Source organism: Cnephaeus nilssonii, assembly GCF_951640355.1.
Source record: "Cnephaeus nilssonii genome assembly, chromosome: 7".
Lineage (NCBI taxonomy): Eukaryota > Metazoa > Chordata > Mammalia > Chiroptera > Vespertilionidae > Cnephaeus > Cnephaeus nilssonii.
Window position 1 is genome coordinate 37,901,672 of NC_137078.1, and position 21,713 is coordinate 37,923,384.

The window sequence follows — 21,713 nt, forward strand, 5'->3', positions numbered from 1 at the left end:
AACTTCCCTCCTCTGCCGGCCTGGTCACCCCTAACTGCCTTCCCCTGCAGGCTTGATCGCCCCCAACTGCCCTCCCTTGCAGGCCTATTCCCTCCCAACTGCCCTCCCCTGCTGGCCATCTTGTGGTAGCCATCTTGTGTCCACATGGGGGCAGCCATCTTGTGTGTTGGAGTGATGGTCAATTTGCATATTACTCTTTTATTAGATAGGATTACATTTTACTAAATTCAACATTTAATCTTGGTACAAGTGAGTAGCATTTTTTAATTTTGAGGAAGTCTTCTTTTATAAAAACTATTAAGTGTCTCAAAATGTGGACCTAAAAGATTCAATTACACAGTATATCAAAGTAGCAACAAATATGTAAGTTCAGTATTATAATTATACAACCACAAAATAAACCAGAGAACAAATGAGACAAACCATAAATACTACCATTCAGTGAAAAACTCAGGATAGTAAATGTTCTTACTAATCCTTCATCATGTCTACTCCTTTATTAACCTTTTGCACTCCGATGTCGAGATTAAAATTACTCTTTGAATGTATCAATAATTTGAAATATAAAAAAAATCCAAATAAATAAGTTTGTATGAAAAGAAACTCCCATTTTTTATTCTACTGCCGCGCTTTGTAAAATCTGGGGTATTTAAAAAATTAAATCCTGAGTAGAATAAAGGAATCAAGAAAAAAGCAAGCGAGTGCAAAGGATTAATACCAATACTAAGTCTCTTCCTAGTTACCTCATATTTAGTGGAATTTTTTTTAAACCAAACTGTATTAAGAACTAAGATACTTCTTTTAGACTGCCGATTTATATCACTTGAGTAAAGTTCAACTTCAGGAATAAAGAAGAGGAAAAGAATTGAAAAGAATTGGGGAGAAGAGCAAGCCAGAAAAGAAAAAAAATTTCTAGCTATATCCGTCGATTTTCTAAAACATGGCTTTATTACTTTTCTAGAAATAGTAATTTTCAAATATTGGAAAACCATATTTTAATCAATCATTCAGAAATTCTTGAATATTAATGTGTTCATGACTAAATCATAAGATAGTAAAACTTAGATAATTGTCATTGCCTTTTTATTGTAAAATATTTACCACGTTCAGTAGTGCTTCCTTATCCATAGTTTCGCTTTCAGTTTCAGTTACTCATGGTCAACCTCAGTCTGAATATGCCAAATGAAAAATTCCAGAAATAAACAACTCGTAAGATTTAAACTGCGCTGTTCTGAGTCACATGATGAAATCTTGCACTATGCTTGCTGCTCCTTCCTGCCTGGGACATGAATCATCCCTCTGTCCAGTGTATCCACGGTATAGAAGCTATCCATCCCTTAGTCACGTTGCAGCTGTCTCAATTATCAGATCTATTTGTCATGATATCACAGTGCTTGTATCTTAGTAACCCTTATTTTACTTAATGGCTCCAAAGCACAATAGTAGTGATGCTGGCAATTTGGATAAGCCAAAGGGAAGCCATAAAGTGTGTTAAATGAGAAGTTGAAAATTTTTGACTTAATAAGAAAAGAAAAAAAATTTTACACTAAGATTGATAAGATCTACTGTGAAACGAAGTTCTATCTGTGACACTGTGAAGAAGGAAAAAGAAATTCTTGCTAATTTTGCTGTTATACCTCAAACTGCAAACGTTACAGCCACGGTGTATGATAAGTGCTTATAAATATGATGGAAAAGGTGTTAAATTTGTGGATGAAAGGCATGAACAGAAAACATGGTCTGACTGACAGCAGTATGTTGCACCACGAAGTAATGAGCCTACATGAAGACTTCAGTAAGGGATCCCCTGAAATGAGTGACACCAAGCCATTTATTGCCAAGTAAGTGATTGATTATGCACCTTCAGGAACAGGTTTGGGATTTCATCATCTAATATCATCACAAGAAGAAAGGTGAGAGAGACCATATTCACAAAACTTTTATTACATTATATTATAGTTGTTCTATTTTAATACTACTACCGTTAATCTCTTACTACAACCCAGATAGGTGCCTTTAACCTCATATCGACTCTTTGGTGTGAGGACCAACGCTCTAAGCACTGAACACACCAGCCAGAGTGTATGTTTGTATTTTTAATGTTATCCCAGAGGCTGCTTAGTCTCTGTTTCCCTTATTTATTTTTTACAACAATAAATGTTTATTAATGTACAGACATTTTGGGAGCCCAGAGACCAGATATAAACATAAAAACAGGCATCAGCTATCACGGATATCAGAAATTACAAGTGTAAGGCAAGCACAGGAATCAGAATCTTCCTGCGAATAAAAGTTCCCATAAGCCTAGTCCACAAACATGAATCATGTCTCTCTGGTTTGAACCAACAAGATCTCTTTTAAAAACCTGGCTTTAGTAGAGCTCAAAAAGAAGCTCTCATAAATGCCCTTAAAGTATCAAATCAGGCATTAAATGGGTAAGGTCAGTTGCAAACCATTTCAATTCCATTAAGTTTTACCTCCTATTTTATTTTACTTTTAATTAGGAGCATATATATTTAGTGTTGTTACGGCTTATTGATGAATTTATTTTTTTATCATTATAAATATTTATTTTCTAAAATACTCTTCGACTTGCAGTTTATTTGGTCTGTTTTTAGTAGAGCTATACCATTCTTCTCATGCGTGAAGTTACTTAGTGAATATTTTCCATTTTTTATTTTCAACTTGTTTGCTTTTTTTAAAATTTAACGTGAAATGTTACATATAAATATACATATATATATGTATATGTGTGTGTGTGTGTGTGTGTATATATATATATATATATATATATATATATATATATATATATATAAATCAAATAGGTAACTTCTTATCTACCCTGAAAATCTAATTGATGTTATTTCTTGGGAAGGAGCCTCTAACCTTGTAATTTCCCTGGTAATAGCACTATATTTGTTATTCATGATGAGCCCCTCAAGCCACATGTAATTTTATGCTAACCAAGTGACACAGTTTTAGCTTGGGGGGCTGGTTACACTGGAAAGACCAACTATATGATTAGAGGGCTGGTGCTTAGAGACACATATCCACCTGATCTCTGACCTTCAGAGAGAGATGAGGGGCTGAAGACTGATTTCAAACAAGAGGCCAATGATTCAATCAGTTACTCCTACATAATGAAGCCACAATAAAAACTCGGATACTCCCAGCTAAAGTGAAATTTCTGTTGATTTTTAAAAAAAGTATTTTTATTGATTTCAGAGAGGAAGGGAGAGGGGGAGAGAGAGAAACATCAATGATGAGAGAGAATCATTGATCGTCTTCCTTCTGCACACTCCCCACTGGATATAGAGCCCACAACCTGGACATGTGCTTTGATTGGAATCGAACTCGGGACCCTTCTGTCTGCAGGCCAACACTCTATTCAAATCAGCTAGGGCTGAAATTTCTGGTTTTTGACAGAAAATGATGTACTGAGAGAGGGCTGTATGCTAAGGACAAGAAAGCTTCGAATTTGGGATCCTCCTAGACCTCTCCCTATGTATCTTTTTCTTTTTCTTTTCTTTTCTTTTCTTTTTTTTACTGTACTTTATAAGAAAACTGAAATTGTAAAGATAGACCTTTCCTGAGTTCTGTGAATTGTTCTACAAAATTACTGAGCCTGAGGTGGTAGTGGGAACCCTAGAATTTATAGCCAGTTGGTCAGAAGTAAGGATGGTTGAGGAAACACCAAGCTTGCAGCTTGTCTCTGAAACTAGTGTAGTCTTGTGGGGGACTGTGCCATTAACTTTCGAAATCTGACCTAACTGTGTCGTTAGCATCAGAATTGTACGTTAGCATTTAGGTAATTACCTCAAACATACTGTTTTAAACTATTTAAGTTAAAGGCAGAGATTGGCAGAATGGATAAAAAGAAACACGATCCAACTATATGCTGTCTAAGAGAGACTCTCATTTTAGATCCAAAGACACAGATTGAAAGTGAAAGGGTAAAAAAAAAAAAAAAAATCAATGTAAATAGTAACCAAAAGAGAGCTGGGGTAGCTTATACTAGTATCAGACAAAATAGACTTTAAATCCAAAATTATTACAGTATACAAAAAAGAAATGTGATTTTTATAAGAGTAAAATAAATCCATCGATAAAAGAATTATAAACATATGCACACTTAACAACAGAGCCTGAAAATATATGAAGCAAACCTTTATACAACTAAAAGGAAACCTCACTACCCACTTGCAAGAATAAACCTACTAGAATGGCAATAAAAAAAAAAAGTGTTGGTGAGGATATAAAGAAATAAAAACATTCATACATCACTGCTGAGAATGTAAAATGATGCAGTCACTGTGATAAACAGCTTGACAGTTCCTCAACATTACAAACTTGAAATTACCACATGACCTAGTGTTCCTAGGAATATATCCAAAGTAAATGAAAAGAGGTGTTCAAACAAAAACCTGTACACAAATGTTCATAGCAACATTATTCACAATAGTCAAAAGGTGGAAACAACCTAAACATTTATCAATTGATGAATAAGTAAACAAAAATCTCATATATATATACCCATACAATGGAATATTATCCTCTCTAATAAAATGGTAATATGCAAATTAACCATCACTCCGTTACATAAGCCACGCCCACCAGAAAAGCCGGGCGAGTATGCAAATTAACCCCCATCCAAGATGGCTACAGCCACAGAGAGCAAGGTTTCCCAGGTAACAGAGGAAGCCAAGCTTTCCCATAGCCGTTGCAGGCCTAAGCCTCCACTCAAGCTACAAAGTTTCAATTATAGAAGGTAAACAAATTCAAACAAATGGCGGCAGAATGGAGCTTGAGAGAGCAGGCCAGGGTTGCTGGCGGCAACAGGAGAAGCAAAGCTTTCCGCACACCCTGGCCGGGCTCACCCGCTTAAGGCTACAAAGTTTCAATTGTAGAAGGTGAATTAACTGCCACAGAAATGGCTGTCGCCCCAGAGGGAGCAGCAGGCTTGGCTCTGCTCCAGTCTACAAAGTTTCAATTGTAGAAGGAAAATAAATTCCAGATACCAGGGCTTCCGCTTGGGTTGCCAGGGGGCATGGCCGGCCTGCAAATCACCACAGACCCCTCGCTCAGGCCGCCCCATGCCCCAAGGGAACCCCACCCTGATCCGGGACACCCTTCAGGGCAAACCAGCTGGCCCCCACCCATGCACCAGGCCTCTATCCTATCTAATAAAAGAGTAATATACAGATTGATCATCACTGCAACACACAATATAGCTGCCCCCATGTGGTCAAAGATCCTGCCCCCATGTGGACACAAGATGGCCACTACAAGATGGCCAGCAGGGGAGGGCAGTTGGGAGGCACCCGGCCTGCAAGGGAGGGCAGTTGTGAGGGACCAGGCCTGCAAGGGAGGGCAGTTGAGAGGGACCAGGCTTGCAAGGGAGGGCAGTTGGAGGTGATCAACCCTGCAGGAGAGGGCAGTTAGAAGTTACCAGGCTGGCAGAGGAGGGAAGTTGGGGGCAAACAGGCTGGCAGGGGAGCAGTTAAGCATCAACCAGGCTGGCAGCGGAGTGGTTAGGGGGTGATCAGGCTGGCAGGCAGAAGCGGTTAGGGGCAATCAGGAAGGCAGGCAGGCAAGCAGTTGGGAGCCAGCAGTCCTGGATTGTGAGAGGGATGTCTGACTGCTCATTTAGGCCCACCAGCATCGGGCCTAAACGGGCAGTCGGACATCCCTCCAGGAGTCCCAGATTGGAGAGGGTACAGGCTGGGCTGAGGGACAACCCCCCGCCGTGCACGAATTTCGTGCACCGGGCTTCTAGTCCTATACTAGAGGCCCGGCGCACAAAATTTGTGAGTGGGTACGGGCCCTAGGCCTGGTCTGCAATCAGAGCCATCAGAGCCATCTTCCCCAGTTCGCCATCGGGTGATTGGTGCCTGACGGCCGGGAGAAGGAACCGAGAGGTCAGCTGTTCCTGCCCACTCACTGCCCCCTGCCCCCACAGCAGGTGGCCATCAGGCAATCGGAACCTGCCAGCCAGAAAAAGGGACCAAGAGGTGGTCTGTGAGCCTCATAGTGACTAGTCCAGTGGTTGTTCGGCTGTTAGGGTCAATTTGCATATTACCCTTATATTGTACTAGAGGCCCAGTGCACGAAATTCGTGCACGGGGTGTGTGTGTGTGTGGGGGGTCCCCCTCAGCTCAGCCTGCACCCTCTCCAATCTGGGACATCTCTCTCACAATCCTGGACTGCTGGCTCCTAATTGCTCACCTGCCTGCCTGCCTGGTCACCCCTAACTGTTCCCCCCCTGCTGGCCAGGTTGCCCCCAACTGCCCCCTCCCTGCCAGCCTGGTCACCCCCAAATGCCCCCCTCTGCCAGCCTGGTCACCCCTAACTGCCCCTCCCTGCCGGCTGATCGCCCCACGCAGTCTGCTGTTGAGTCGTTTGGTTGTCCCTCACCAACCCCCTACTGGCCTGGTCGTAGGCAGCCATCTTATGAGGGCGTGAAGGTCAATTTGCATATTAACTCTTTATTATATAGGATAGGATAGAGGCCTGGTTCATGGGTGAGGACCGAATGGCCTGCCCTGAAGGTGGCCCCGGATCAAGGTGGGGGATCCCTGCTGGGGCGGGGCTGGCCTGGGTGAGGGGCTGTCGGTGGTTTGCAGGCCAACCACGCCCCCGGCTTTGTCAGGAAGGATGTCTGGAAGATGTCCAGTCTAATTAGCATATTATCCTTTTATTAGTATAGATCAGTGATGGCGAACCTATGACATGTGTGTCAGCACTGACACGCGTAGCCATTTTTGATGACACGCGGCCGCATGCCGAGGATGAAACATTTGCTGCTCCTGAGGATGAAACATTTGCGACTAGAGTCTTGGAGTTAGTTTTTTCCTCAAAGTGATACACTACCCGAGTTATGCTCAGTTTTTTGGCGAAGTTTGACCCACCAAGCTCAAAAGGTTGCCCATCACTGGTATAGATAATAAAACCCTAATATGCAAATCGACTGAACAGTGGAACAACTGGCTGCTATGACGCGTACTGACTGCTAGGGGACAGACGCTCCTGCATTAGCATCTGCCCCCCAAGAGGAAGGTGACCAGCGATGGCGATCAGGGGTGCGGGGTTGGCTAGCAGTCAGAGTCAATGGGGGCCCCCCGATCGCCCCGTCTGCCCGTTGCCCCACAGATGGCCCTGATCGGTGGCCAGGCCTAGGGACCCTACCCTATATATTGGGAACAGTCTCTTAGATTTAAAAATTAAAACCTGGCAAGGCTACTCTAACACTGAAAAAACAGGATGATGCAGCGATGACATGCATGGACTCTGGCTTGCACATTTTGTGGTCTGCCCTGATTCTGACACTTATAACTGTGACAAAGCCAATTACTTAACATCTCTCTGCTTCAGTTTTTCCACCCATAAGATGGGGAAGATGGTACTACTGCCTCAGAAGGACCATGTTGTGTACTACGTTTTATAATCAGGGCAAAAAAATGTAGCTGCCCATACAACAGCAAGATGCCTTTCACCTGTATGAAAAGTATGGTCATTGGTGCATGTAGCATTCCGGATTGCAAGAGGGATGTCCAAATGCCGGTTTAGGACCAACATCCCCTGAGGAGTCCCGGATTGCAAGAGGACACAGGTTGGGCTGAGGGACACCCGCCTCCCATATACAAATTTCGTGCACCGGGTCTCTAGTTTAGCCATAAAAAGGAATGAAGCATTGATACATGCTACATGCACAAACTTTGAAAACAGTACACTAAATCAAAGAAGCTAGACACAGAAGGCCACAAAATGATAAAATTTTGCTTGAAGGACATATCTACAACAGACAAATCTACAGAGACAAAAGCCAATAGTGGATGCCAGGAGCTGGAGGGGAAAGGGGAATGGGTATGAGGTTTCCTTCTGGGGTAATGAAAATGTTCTGTAACTAGATAGTGGTGATAGTTACACAACATTAGAAATATACTAAACACCTTTGAATTGTATATTTTTAAATGGTTAAAATAATTCATTTATGTTATATGTATCTCCCCACAATATTTTTAAAAATCTGTGCCCAAGTTTTTATTCATTTATTAAAATAGGACCAGATGTAGCCAAAAAAGCACCAAAAATAATCAGAAGATATATACTACATACCTGTTAGTGCTGCTGGTTTCGATAGTGTACTATATTGATTTTGTGTAGATATCATACTTTGACGTGGACTTAGTGTTGGTGATGCAACAAGTGAAAGCTCCTCAATAATGATACTGCTTTTGGGATGATTCTTGGGAAGTTCATTTAATCTTTGTTCTAAAGAATACTTTAAAAGGTCCAACTTCTGACTTGATTCATTAAATCTTGCTTGAGCCTTGGACAGGGAAAAGACAATTGTTATTATTTAAATAACTACATTCTTTGAGTAATATATTTAAGTTAAAATTTTTATTTAAAATTACTTCTGAAAGTGCTTTTCTGTCTGTTACTTTTCCTGAGCCAAGTAATTTCATCACATTCTTTGCACCTTCTGCGACTGCAAACTCTATCCTAAAATGATGCCTTAATTCTTCCATCCGAAGTTCAAGAGGACTTATGACAGGTTTTGCTAGGAGAGCAAAAACAAAGTTACTTCACTTCCTAATATGTAGTAATTAAAACTCATCAATAAAAAAAATGAATTCTTACATTAAAAGAACAGTCCTTAAAGCACTGAATACATAACAGGTACAATTTTGATATAGCGCCTTTTTTTAGATCAAAACTCAAAGATTAAAAACGTAAGATAAAAAAAAAAAACCCACCATAATGCTGCCTCCCCCTCAATTTTAAACGCTGTGTCTTTTTTACATAAAGTTATTTAGCATATCATATTGCCCATAATCATCAGAATGAAAATTTATTTCTATTCCATCACCATTGTCAAAAGCCAATTCATTGGTCTGGACTGCCTGAAGAATCTGCATTCGTATCACTTCTATTTTTGTCTTGCTGTCCTGGAGCAGTTGCTGAGCTGTGCCATGGAGTTTCCGATCCTGTTAAAAATAAGTTTGTAAAGGTAAGCAGATAAAGAGACAAAACATTTTCACAGATTCTAAATAAGATCAAATGATATCAGCAAAGTGTAAAACAAGAGTTCAAAGAACATTGTGAACACTATAACTATACATACTTATCAATACATTTATTTTAAAAAGTCATCAAGCAGAAAAGGTGACAAAACAACTCCATTAAGACAATTTGAGAGAAAGCAAGTAAGTCTTACTACTGGTTTTTTAAAAATCCAAATTCACATTAGTAATTTTCTTTCATTGCTTAACATGAGAATTTTCATATACCATGGCCAGTAACTCTCATATTCAGAAGCACTGTATGTGAGCTGTCTCAGCACTACGCCTGAAATTTTTAGAAAATCTCTTCCTCTCCCATTACATTAAATTTCATAGAGCTTCACACATTTTAAAAATAGCTAATTGTAGACAGTATGTGTGTTACTTTAAATTCTGACAAAGGAATAGGAAATAGCATTTGTCAACACAGGTTATGATGAGAAAAGTCCCTAGAAACTCCTGAATGTCAAAAAAGGAGACCTCAGTAAAGCTAGAGTGGAAATTATAGTGAATATTGTCATCTCTTAAGACTTCAAGAAAGGTCCTGAATTAAGTGAAATGGCATTATTGTGCTGTACATCTCAGTTTAGTTATAATAACACTTGAATATTACTGACAGAAGTGTGGTAGGCAAAATAATAACCCACCCATATAAGTCCATATCCTGAAAACTTGTGAGCAGATAAATTTTAAATTTGGAAATCAGCCTACACTGTGAACATGTTACCTTACATGGCAAAAGGGGAATTAAGATAGTAGATAGAATTAGATGTTAATCACCCAATCTCAAAATATAGAGATTATCATGGATTATCTAGATGGACCCAACGTAATCACAAGGGTTCTTAAATGTGGAAGAGGAAGGCAGATGAGGAGGTAGATGAGAAGAACTGAACCTGCTATTGTTGGCTTCAAAGCTAGAGGAAGAGGGCCATGAGCCACGAATGTGGGCAGCCTATAAAGTTGGAAAGAACAAGAAAGTGAATTATCCCCTATCCTCCAGAAGAAAACACAACTCTGACAAGACCTTGATTTTAGCTCAGTGAGATCTATTTTAAAATTCTCAATTTCAAAGTTGTAACATAATAAATCTGTGTGGTTTTAAAGCCATTAAATTTGTAGTAATTTGTTACAGCAGCCATAGAAAACTAATATAGGAAATTTTCTTCAGAGGTTTGATATAAAACAAGTGATAGAAGTTAATGCTATCTCCTATTTAGACAGTTACATTAGTTGTCAAAATCTAGTAGGCTTCAGTCCACAAAAAAGAAAATGATAAATAAAACTGAGCATACGTTAGGAAGCACTTATTTCACAAGAAAGGCCAATTTTAAGCATCTCTACTTTTATCACTACTAATACAATTAGTATTAATTTAGAAATAAAATAGCATATAATCAACCTTTATTGTCCAGGAGACTCAAGACTGGAAGCTAAGAGGCAAGCACCAGATATAGCATCACTTCAATAAATCGAACACACACACAGAGTACTATAAAGGACAGGATGAAGACATATGTGGTGGGAGAGATACTATTGCTATTATATACGAAAAAAAAGAAAGTAATCTAAAGTATATTATGTTAAACATCAAACTAGATTGATACACAGTGGAGGAAAAAGCAAATTTATAAATTTTGCTTTCATTTCTTTCTTGCTTCCAAGGCCAGTCATTTAAGAAAAAAACTTCTAGTCAGATTTTATTTATTAAATAAATTTAGATTTCACACCAAGGAAATAAACTGAAATAGTTTAAGTCCCTTACCTATTAATTTATACCATGAAGAAGTTTACACACACACACACACACACACACACAATATTTGTTAATTATGCTGTACCAGTAACGATACTATCTTGAATTTGGTGTTTGTCTATGATTTACAAATGCTTTTATGAATATACCTATTCACCTCCCAAATTTAAAATGAAAAGATCTTTCTCTTACTTTAATTCCTCCTCTTATCCAGTATTAGGAACATCAGACAAACTAAAGATTTGAAATAACTTTCCTCTGAGACCAGATCAGAGTAAGAGAAAAACTCAGTATTCCAAAGCTCCGAATTTATTAGGGCCAAATATGTTTTGCAATCAGATAGACTTAGGCCCAAATCTTATTATATTTATAAATTTTGGTTAGTTACCTATCTTCTACAAGCTTTAGGTTTCTTGAAGAAATTATGTAAATGGAAATGCCACTCTAAACTATACAGCTTTTGTATGCATTAAATAAACTAAAATTATATTACCTAGCACATGAATGGCATTAAAATATTCTCTTTTAGAGCAATAAAAACCATGATTATCTTATTTTAATTAAGTTCTAATGTAAAAGTATAAATATTAAGTAAACTATATAATACTATACTTTTTAACTAATCTACTCTTATTATTTTATCAGTATGTGAAAGACAGTAGTCCTGTCACTTTTTTGGAAACACTCCTTTCTTAACTATTTCAATTCAACATTCAAGGAAGATCATTTGTATTTCATTTTTAAAATAAGTGAATTTTCCCACAGATTACTGAAGATCTGCACAGATGTCAAAGTATGATGAAGGCATTTAAAACTGACATTGGATATTACCTGTCACAAACAATTTACAGTAACTACATGTCAGTTTTCTGCTTTCAGGCATTCCTTTATTTTTTATTGAGCACCTAATATGTTTGAGGTAAAAGATAAGGTAATTCCAAAGTACATCAACTGGTTTATGTATCAGAGAAATACTTGTTTTTATGCTAAAACTTTGGGAAGATTTTTACATACATTAGTTTGAACCATATGAAAATGCTGCTGACTGATTTTGAACAGCAATCTTATGTGGTTCAACCTAATAAAGTAGTTACCTAATGTTAACACTCTACAATGCCTGATAGTTATATTTCCAATGTACAATATTTTTTCAATTTATAAAAAACTATTTTTGTTTTGCAAGTCATAAACTACATCACACACAGAGCTTTCAGAAATAAATAAATAAATCACATATTTATGGCTTACTTTGTAAGTGTTAAATGTGGTCACATCCAGTGAAAATAATTAATCAGCTTAACAATTAATTAATTAAACAATTAATCAATTATGATATACCCTACAAAACTTAGTTTGAATAGATATAATTATTATATGTATCAGAATGTTAAAAGTAGCCAAAGAAAAATTCAAAGGAAGATAGAATAATTTCTTTTTCGTTTTAATCCTCACCAGAGGATATGTTTATTGATTTGAGAGCGAGAGAGAAAGAAGGGGTGGGGGAAGGGGAGAGGGAGACAGAAGGAAAGAGAAAAAGAGAGAGAAACAGAAACATCCATGAGTGACAGAAACATCAATCAACCGGTTGCCTCCCATACATGCCCCAGATGGGATAGAATCTGTAACCTAGGTATGTTCCCTGACCGGGAACTGAACCTGCAACTTTTTTTGGTGTACCAGACAATTGCTCCAACCAACTGAGCCAGCCAGGGCAGATAGGATCAGTTTTAGCTAAAGGAATCCAGAAAGGTTTTGTGGGCTATTAATATAGATAAGATTGGAATATGTGAAGATTGGAAGATTGGGGAGAGGGAGACCTGGGTGGATGGTCAGGTATTTTCAAATGAGAAATAAGTATGAAAGACCTGGGAGCATTTTTTAAAAATGTGACAGAGGCCAGAAAGAATCCCAAATTTTAATAAATAGCTAGGTTTGTAATCTGCCTATATGAATGAGAAATATCTCTTCAACATGCCTATCAAGCCCTCAGAGATTATTCTGAAAACCAATGGTGCTACTTAGAGTCATGAAATCTACATTCTGTTGTTAACATGAAAAAGAAATTGATTGTGTAAATTATAACCTCAAGTAGTGGTAATGCAATGTCAGGGATAAGGAGAGACAGGTTGCTGTTTTGCATAGGATAATTGTATAGAGCTTGCTGAAGAGGTAGCATCTGAGCAGAGATTGTAATGAAGCGAGAGAGAGAAAGCAACGGAAGTTCTTGGGAAAAGAGATAATGTAGGCAGAAACACAGTAAATACAAAGGCCCTGAGGTAAGAGCATGCTTGGTATGTTCAAGATATCCAAAGAAGCTAATATAGCTAGAGGGTAAAGAGAGAGAATGAGTGTTTTAGAAGAAAAGATCAGAAGGCAGTGAGGGGTAAATCATGTATGAACTTGCAGAGTCACCGTAAGGACTCTGGATTTTGTTCTAAGCATGCTAGAAAGTCCTTGGAGGGTTTTGAACAGAAGTATAAAAATATCTGACTTAGCTCTCAAAAGAGCAATTCTGGCTATAACATGTACTGGGGTAATAATTTTGTCATACAGAATTCAATAACCAGAATTCTAAAGATGTTTATTTATTACCAAATTGAATTAACCATCCATGAATCTAAATTTGCTCTCGGTCATGAATTGCCATTCACCAGTCAGTCTACATACCAATCTAAGAATCATTGACTCTGACTTCTTCCTCATATTCAGACACTACATATTTATTCTATCTAAATAGCTTTGACCCTGCCTTCTTTGCTTTCACTGCTAAAAGTCTTTCAGCAGCTCCACATATCTCCTAAGACAGAATCTCAGATGCTTCATTTTGTACCAAGTACTTTATAATCTGGTTTGTCTTTCAATTATGCTACACCTCTCATTATACCTCACTTACTGAAAGCTCTCCCAGTGGAGAATAAAAAGTCCCGTTGAAATCACCTAGAGGACTTTTCTAAAATAAAATGTGCCTTTATGGAGATTCAGATTTATTCTCCCACAAGGGTATGGCCTTTCATTGAAAATGACTGTTACAGTTGATGATTGTTACTATTATTAGAAGTGCATTCTACCTACCCTCAGGTATGTTGGATAAGAAATAAGTTGAGAGCCTCTGTTATAGCCATATGAAAGCACTCCCATTTCTTAGAACAAGCCATGGTTTTCCACAGTTCCTTACCCTGTATATACTAGGTTTACCCAGATCACCATGCCTAGAAAGTAATCCTTCTTAAACTCCAAATCGTACTTTAAATCTTATACGAATACTTTAATGATTTCTTCTGACAGATAAACAAGGTGACACTTCCCCTTCTTGTGTAATCTCTTATACTGTAAACTAGCAATTTTTCGACCAGTGTGCCACAGAATTTTTAAAACACGCAATACCTCAGAAATTGCAGAAGCTGTTAATATGTTCTGGACCTCCACTTGAACCAATCTCAAATAAATGAAGCTTTAATTAAAAACAAAAGCTATTGGAGAATTATCTATTTGCTTTAGCAGCCTGCTCATAGCCCTGTTCATTCTGGACCTATGGTTATCATAAGTTATCTATGTACTAGAGGCCCGGTGTATGAAAATTCATGCACTGGAGGGGGGGTGGGTCCCTCAGCCTGGCCTGCCCCCTCTCACAGTCCAGGAGCCCTCAGAGGTGGGAGGCGACCCAGCGATCAGAGGAAGGCGATGCCCCATCACACCTCTGCTGCTGCCACTGCCAGCAGCGCAAGCCTTGGCCAGCCCTGGTTACCTGAGCCTCAGGCGGCCCTGGGCGCCTGGGCAGCCGACATATGAGGCTTGCCTGGGCCTCGGACTTCGGCTGAGCAGCCGCCATCTAAGGCTTGCCTGTGCCTTGGGCCAGCCCTGGGCGGCAGGGCAGCCGCCATCCGAAGCTTGCCTGCACCTCAGGCTGGCCCTGGGCGGCTGGGGGGTTGAGGGGACTGGGGAACTCTGGAGGTAGGTGTGCGGAGCAGCTGGGCCTACCTGGGGGTGGGCCTGAGGGGAATGGGAGCCACCATCTTGTGGCTATGGGAGCCACCATCTTTGAGGGCGTGGCAGTCAATTAGCATTTTCCCTTCTTATTGGCTGCGGGTGCTGCCATCTTTGAGGGCGGGACAGTCAATTAGCATATCCCCTCCTTATTGGCTGTGGGTGCTGCCATCTTTGCAATGGCGTGAGGGTCAATTAGCATATTCCCTCTTTATTAGATAGGATTTTAATATGTCCATACCCCTGCTCAATTTGGGGGTGGGAGGCCCCACAGGCCACGCTGAGAATACAGTGAAATCTATGGCTCTCTCATCCATCCATCTATCAACATACGCACTTACTTCTCCTATAACCTCAAAGGGTTCATTAACCTCTCAATCTAATTCATCAACCCTACATTAAAAAAACCTTACTCCAGAGGGTGGTAGCTGGGTTATTTTAGAACACTCCACATAATACATTGCATTCCAAAAACACAGTATTTGCCTTAAAAAGAAGTCCAAAATAACACCGATAAAAACAACAAAAGGTCAATATTAAAAGTAACACAGAAAAACCAACTCTACAACTCCAGAAATGTTCAAAGTGAGTGAAATAACATGCTATCAAGTATCATATCATATAAGTATTGTATCAAGTATAAACAAATATATTTCTCTAAAAATAATTTTAAAATTCTTTGGAAATACTGCATATAATCTCATTTTCATAACTAAGATTTCAAAATTTTATTTAAAACATATATACATTTCTTTCTTTTCTGTCCTCCCAAATTTCATTTGGGTGGGTAGGTATGTTACATGGCTCCAAGCAAAGATTTCCCCCATCCCGATTTCAAACTCTTCCTAAACTAAAAACAAAATAAACAAAACAAACAAATGCCTAAACTTTCATTCTGAAATTACTTAAGGAATATCTATTAAAATATATAAGAAACACTAATTTGCAGAGCCAAGTATCTTTGAAGTAAAGAGTTGAGAGTAAAAAGGTGGATTTTATAATAAACTAGAGGCCCGGTGCACGAAATTCGTGCACGGAGGGGGGTTGTCCCTCAGCCCAGCCTGTACCCTCTCCAATCTGGGACCCCTCAAGGGATGTCCGACTGCCCGTTTAGGCCCGATCCCAGGGATCGGGCCTAAACGGGCAGTCGGACATCCCTCTCACAATCCAGGACCGCTGGCTCCCAACTGCTTGCCTGCCTGCCTTCCTGATTGCCCCTAACCGCTTCTGCCTGCCAGCCTGATCACCCCCTAACCACTCCGCTGCCAGCCTGTTTGCCCCCAACTTCCCTCCTCTGCCGGCCTGGTTACCCCTAACTGCCCTCTCCTGCAGGGTTGATCACCTCCAACTGCCCTCCCTTGCAGGCCGGACATCTTGTGGTGGCCATCTTGTGTCCACATGGGGGCAGGATCTTTGACCACATGGGGGCAGCTATATTGTGTGTTGCAGTGATGATCAATGTGCATAGTACTCTTTTATTAGATAGGATAGAGGCCTGGTACAGGGGTGGGGACCAGCTGGTTTGCCCTGAAGGGTGTCCCTGATCAGGGTGGGGTTCCCTTGGGGCGTGGGGCGGCCTGAGCGAGGGGCCTGTGGTGGTTTGCAGGCGGGCCACGCCCCCTGGCAACGCAAGCGGAGGCCCTGGTATCTGGAATTTATTTTCCTTCTACAATTGAAACTTTGTAGCCTGGAGCAGAGCCAAGCCTGGGGCTCCCTCCGAGGCCCGAAGCCATTTGTGTTGGGGTTATAATTGAAACTTTGTTGCCTTAAGCGGGTGGGCCCGGCCAGGGTGTGTGGAAAGCTTTGCTTCCCCTGTTGCCGGCGGCAACCCTGGCCTGCTCTCTCAAGCTCCATTCTGCCGCCATTTGTTTGAATTTGTTTACCTTCTATAATTGAAACTTTGTAGCTTGAGTGGAGGCTTAGGCCTGCAACGGCTGGCAGAAAGCTTGGCTTCCTCTGTTACCTAGGAAACCTTGCTCTCTGTGGCTGTAGCCAACTTGGTTTGGGTTAATTTGCATACTCGCTCTGATTGGATGGTGGGCGTGGCTTGTGGGTGTGTCGGAGGTATGGTCAATTTGCATATTTGTCTATTATTAGATAGGATTGACTTTTTAAAGACTTTTTGGAAATTACACAACTATAGAACCTGAGATTGGAAAGAACCTTCATGATAATGTATTTCAGTGGTTCCCAACATTTTCTCTCCAACACCATACCTCAGAAAAAGGACACATTTGCAGTAGTGACAATTGCTCCCTACAATACTGTTCTACAATTAGGAATTATATGTCCATACCATATATGCTAAAACCCACAGGTCTAGTCCAATCAATCACTCATGCCAGAATGTCCTATCTTTTGATTTGTCCTTTTCTAAAAACCTGTATGTAGTGATAGAAAACTCATTAGAGCCTAAATTTCTATAATAATAAAAGCATAATGTGCTAATTTGACTGGACAGCCAGACATCCTTCTGGACGACCTTCCAGACGAAGCTGGGGCTGTGAGGGGCCGAGGCAAACCACCACAGCTTTGAGGGCCAAGCCCCTTGCACGAATTTCGTGCATCGGGCCTCTATTTTTAAAATCACCTTTTTGTTTTAGAATAATTTTAGAGTTCCAGAAAAGTTGCAAATATGGAGAGTTACTATGTACCCTTTACTCATACAGCTAAAAGTATTTTTTGATTGGTTTAGGTAGAAATAAGTTATTTTAAAAACCATTTGTTTCCAACTTATTTTACAGTATACTTGTTCATATCAGCAATTTTCACCCTTTTCATCTCATGACACACACAAACTAATTACTAAAATTCTGCAGCACACCAAAATATATTTCTTGACGATCTGATAAAAAATAAAAAAAAGGATACTTTTGATTCGGTCACACCAGACAGATGTTGTGGTGCCTGTTGTCATTTTTTAATTTGACAACCGAAGGAAAAAGAGGCCAGTGCCTCTGACTAAATAGTCAGGTATTGCATGTTTTAAAAATTCTTGAGGCACACCAGTTGAAAATCTCTGGTTTATAATATAAGAGATTACATGAGAAGGTGGAGCATCACATTATTCAACCTTAGCTGTGAACATGTACATCAAATAATTCTAATTTATTGTCCCTCTGTATATGTCCACAAATGACTGTAGAAGTGTTATAAGTACTCTTGTCAGGTTACAGATAAATTTTATTGGGTAGGTGAATTCACACTTACAGAATCTGCGAATAATGTGAATTGACTGGATACACTTACATTTATTGTACCTACCTTTGAAGATCCATTTGAATACATCTGTATCATGTTCTCTGCACCTTGTTTTACTTTAAGCTCTATATCCAATTGTTTTTTTAAGGCCATCAATCTATTATTGCTAGTAGAACAACGAGGGTCACTACTGGGAGTGTCTGGAGTCCTTGGGCAATCTGTAAATTAAATAGTATGTTAAAATTACTTACTAGGACTAATTACTGCTTAAAATGGGAAGTTAATGTTTTCAAAGAATAAAGAATTATGGGGTTTAAGATGAGTTTGAAGTTACCTAAATGGAATTTTCTTATGCTTCCAGATAATATAAAAATTCAAGCCAAGAAAATATTTAAGTAGAGTTGCAGGACCATTTGCCAGGATACTGTAGAAGTGATTTTGCTGAAACTGAAGTTGAATTAGGTCACCGCCCAAAGTTTTTCCAACACTATTATTTTTAAATTAAAACAATTTAACTAGTCTATTCAACAATTAAACTAAATTCCCTACTCACTACCTAATTGGTTTGAGAATAAAGATTATTAAAACATTATACAAATTCCACTGAAGTAATTCTTTGTAAATAGAATTAAGGTACTTCAAATATAATGCTAGCATTAATTAGTAATAACCAAAGTATACACATAACAAGCCTTCACATTTTGTTTTCTACTATGAGATGGTCAATAGAATGGAAAATTTTTCAAGGATAATTGATTGATATCACATTGATGGTAGCAGGGTATAGGAAGACCAAAAATTCAAGGTCATGGTTTCTCATAAAGAATAATGTGGTTCTACTTAAAACACACACACACACACAACAAAACCTTTAAGTAGAACACTAATTATTCTGGGTAAACCATTATTGCTGAAACACTTCTAATAGTTTTACCATGTCACTAAAATTCTTCACATTGAAGTTATGTTGTGTTTTATCCCCACTAGGTCCCTTGTTTATTAAAAAGAAGGGAAAAAAAAGCTAGAAGACTAAAGACCAGGGTACCAGAGCTGGTTTAGTTACAAGTAACTTGATAATCACTGGAAAATTACATAATCTTCAAATTACTTAATCTTTGTTCTTCAGGGTTTCTTTCTCTCCTCTGCAATAAAAGATGATGTGACTTACTGATTTTAATGAATACTAGTATATTTCATTTTATACTCTTTTAAAAAACTTACTAGTTCAGAAACATTTAAACATAATTTGTTCATTAACTTAAAAAAATACAGGTGCTATGCTAGATATTGGTGTAATATAGTACTATTTCATCATTAATATACTAATTTACAAGTTGTTAAATCCCGATCTAAGTGCGTTATAGACCCATTAATCCTCATAAACAGCCCTAAAAGGAACATTATACCCATATTACAGAAAAGAAAACCAGGGCAAAAAGAGGTTAAAAACCTTGCTCTAGGTTAAACATCTACTAAGTAATTGCTGTGCCTCGCTGCTTTTGGTACTTAAAAACCTTGTAAACAATTATACTAGCCTGTGTATATGTGCACAAACTTACACATATGACAGTATAATTATACACAAACAACTATATGCATGTGTGTATATGCATATTAATACTTAAAATAAGTATTAATTCACATTTTACACATCAGAAAACAGGCAAAGTCACAATTATTAGTTGAAATTAATCAAGAAAGGTTTCTATTGTAACTGAATTTTCCAAATTACAAATGAGTCACTTCAAAGGTTGATTTTCTACATGACAATTCTTATAGAAAACTGATATATAAGGTAGGTAAGATTTCAGAAAGGCTCACAAAGGAACTATGTAACATATTGTTATGGATAGAATTTTTGTGTTTCCCCAAAAGTCACATGTTGGAGCTGAAATGTGATGATAATTTGGAGGTGAGTCTTTTGGGAATTAGGTATTGAGGATGGTCTCTCTCTGTCTTGTCAGGATACAGTGAGAAGACTCCATATACTAAGCAGGAAGAGGACCTTCACCAGAATTCTGATTATGCTAGCACCTTGAGATCTGGAAATTCCCAGCCTCTAGAACTTTTAGAAACAAATTTATGTTTTTTTAACCCACCCAGTCTATGGTATTTTGGTAAAGCAGCCCGAATTAGACATATATTTGCTATAGTTGTTAAGAATGCCTAGGTTTGAATATCAATTGATGCTCAGATTCAGTACAAACCATGTAATATGGGGTAAGTTACTTAACAAACAACACTGTGCCTCATTTTCTTCATCTTTTAAATAGTGAAAAAGCATCAATCTCACAGGATTACTGTGATTAATTAAGTTATATGTAAAAGCTTACAAAAGGACATAGTGCAATGTAAATATTCAATAAACATTAATTAGTAGTCACTGTAGGAAGTGTAAGCATGTCTCTGCTGAGTCCATAAATTGCACATCATAGCAATGACTAAACAGTTAAGTGTATTCAGACCTGTGAACAGGTTTTACCTTTTTTTTACATAAATGTTACAGAAATCAAAACCACACAAAACCTGGTATATAATTTATAATAAGCACATTTTTTTCTAAACATATTTTTATTGATTTCAGAGAGGAGTGGTGGAGAGAACCATTAATGAAAGAGAATCACTGACCCGAACCCTCCTGCACTCCCCCTACTGGGAATCGAGCCTGTAGCCCTGGCATGTGCCCTGACCGGGAATTGAACTGTGACCTCCTGGTTTATAGACCAATTCTCAACAACTGAGCCACGCAGGCCAAACAATAAGCACATTTTAAAATATATATATTTTTATTGATTTCAGAGAGGAAGGGAGAGAGAGAGATAGAAACATAAATGATGAGAGAGAATCATTGATAGGCTGCCTCCTGCACACCCCACACTGGGGATCGAGCCCGCAACCTGGGCATGTGCCCTTGACCAGAATCAAACCCAGGACCCTTCAGTCTGCAGGCCGACACTCCATCCACTGAGCCATACCAGCTAGGGCAATAAGCACATTTTTAAAAAGAACTAGAATGCATTCAGAGTAGAAGGCCCTCAGTCAAAAACAGTATGGCTATGTGTTGTTGGATAGATAATGGTATTTAGCATAGGATGAGAAAGAGAAATTGCTACCTAATCATTTAAACATTTGTCTATAAAAGTAGCTGTCCATTAGACCCAATGGGTAAAACCAGCGAGGACAAAAATTTTATCAGAGGATAAAGAGAAATCCCTTATATTTTGAGTTATCTAACAATGAGATGGTTTGCTTTACTATTAATAAAATTCCTTGACTCTGGAAGCATTTACAAAGCTAGATTGCAATCTATTAAAGATGCTAAATAAGAAATTCTTGCACATTAAAGCAGGTTGTACTAAGACATTAAATACCTACTGATTCTAATAGGCTGGGAATTTGTAATGGTATTAAAATATCTATCACTTTTCATGAAAAAGTATGTCCTAAGAATTACAAGAACATAAGAAATACAATTAATGGTAATGGTTCTTAAGGTCAAAATGTCTTGGTTGGAATCCTCTGGCTGCTACTTATTGGTATGGTCTTGATCATACACTTAACATTTCTGTGTTGTCATTTTTTCAGCCACAATTGGGGGCTATTGTGAAGATAAAGCTGGTACAGTCTTAGACCAATGTTTAGGGCTCAATAAAATTACATGTCAGGGCTCAGTTAAGTAGCTGTATTTCTGCTCATTTAATCTTCAA

At 38.8% G+C, this 21,713-nt stretch overlaps 1 protein-coding gene across 1 annotated transcript in view; it reads right to left on the reverse strand.

Annotated features, from left to right (window-relative positions):
• PKN2 (protein kinase N2) overlaps positions 1-21,713 on the reverse strand; it is a 142,098-nt gene that overhangs the window by 57,920 nt on the left and 62,465 nt on the right. Inside the window, exons 3-6 of the mRNA XM_079777089.1 lie at positions 18,070-18,224; positions 8,873-8,990; positions 8,418-8,563; positions 8,116-8,329 (exon numbers count right to left, since the gene is read on the reverse strand). Of these exons, the coding sequence (XP_079633215.1) occupies positions 8,116-8,329; positions 8,418-8,563; positions 8,873-8,990; positions 18,070-18,224 (633 nt within the window). The remainder of the gene's footprint in view (positions 1-8,115; positions 8,330-8,417; positions 8,564-8,872; positions 8,991-18,069; positions 18,225-21,713) is intronic.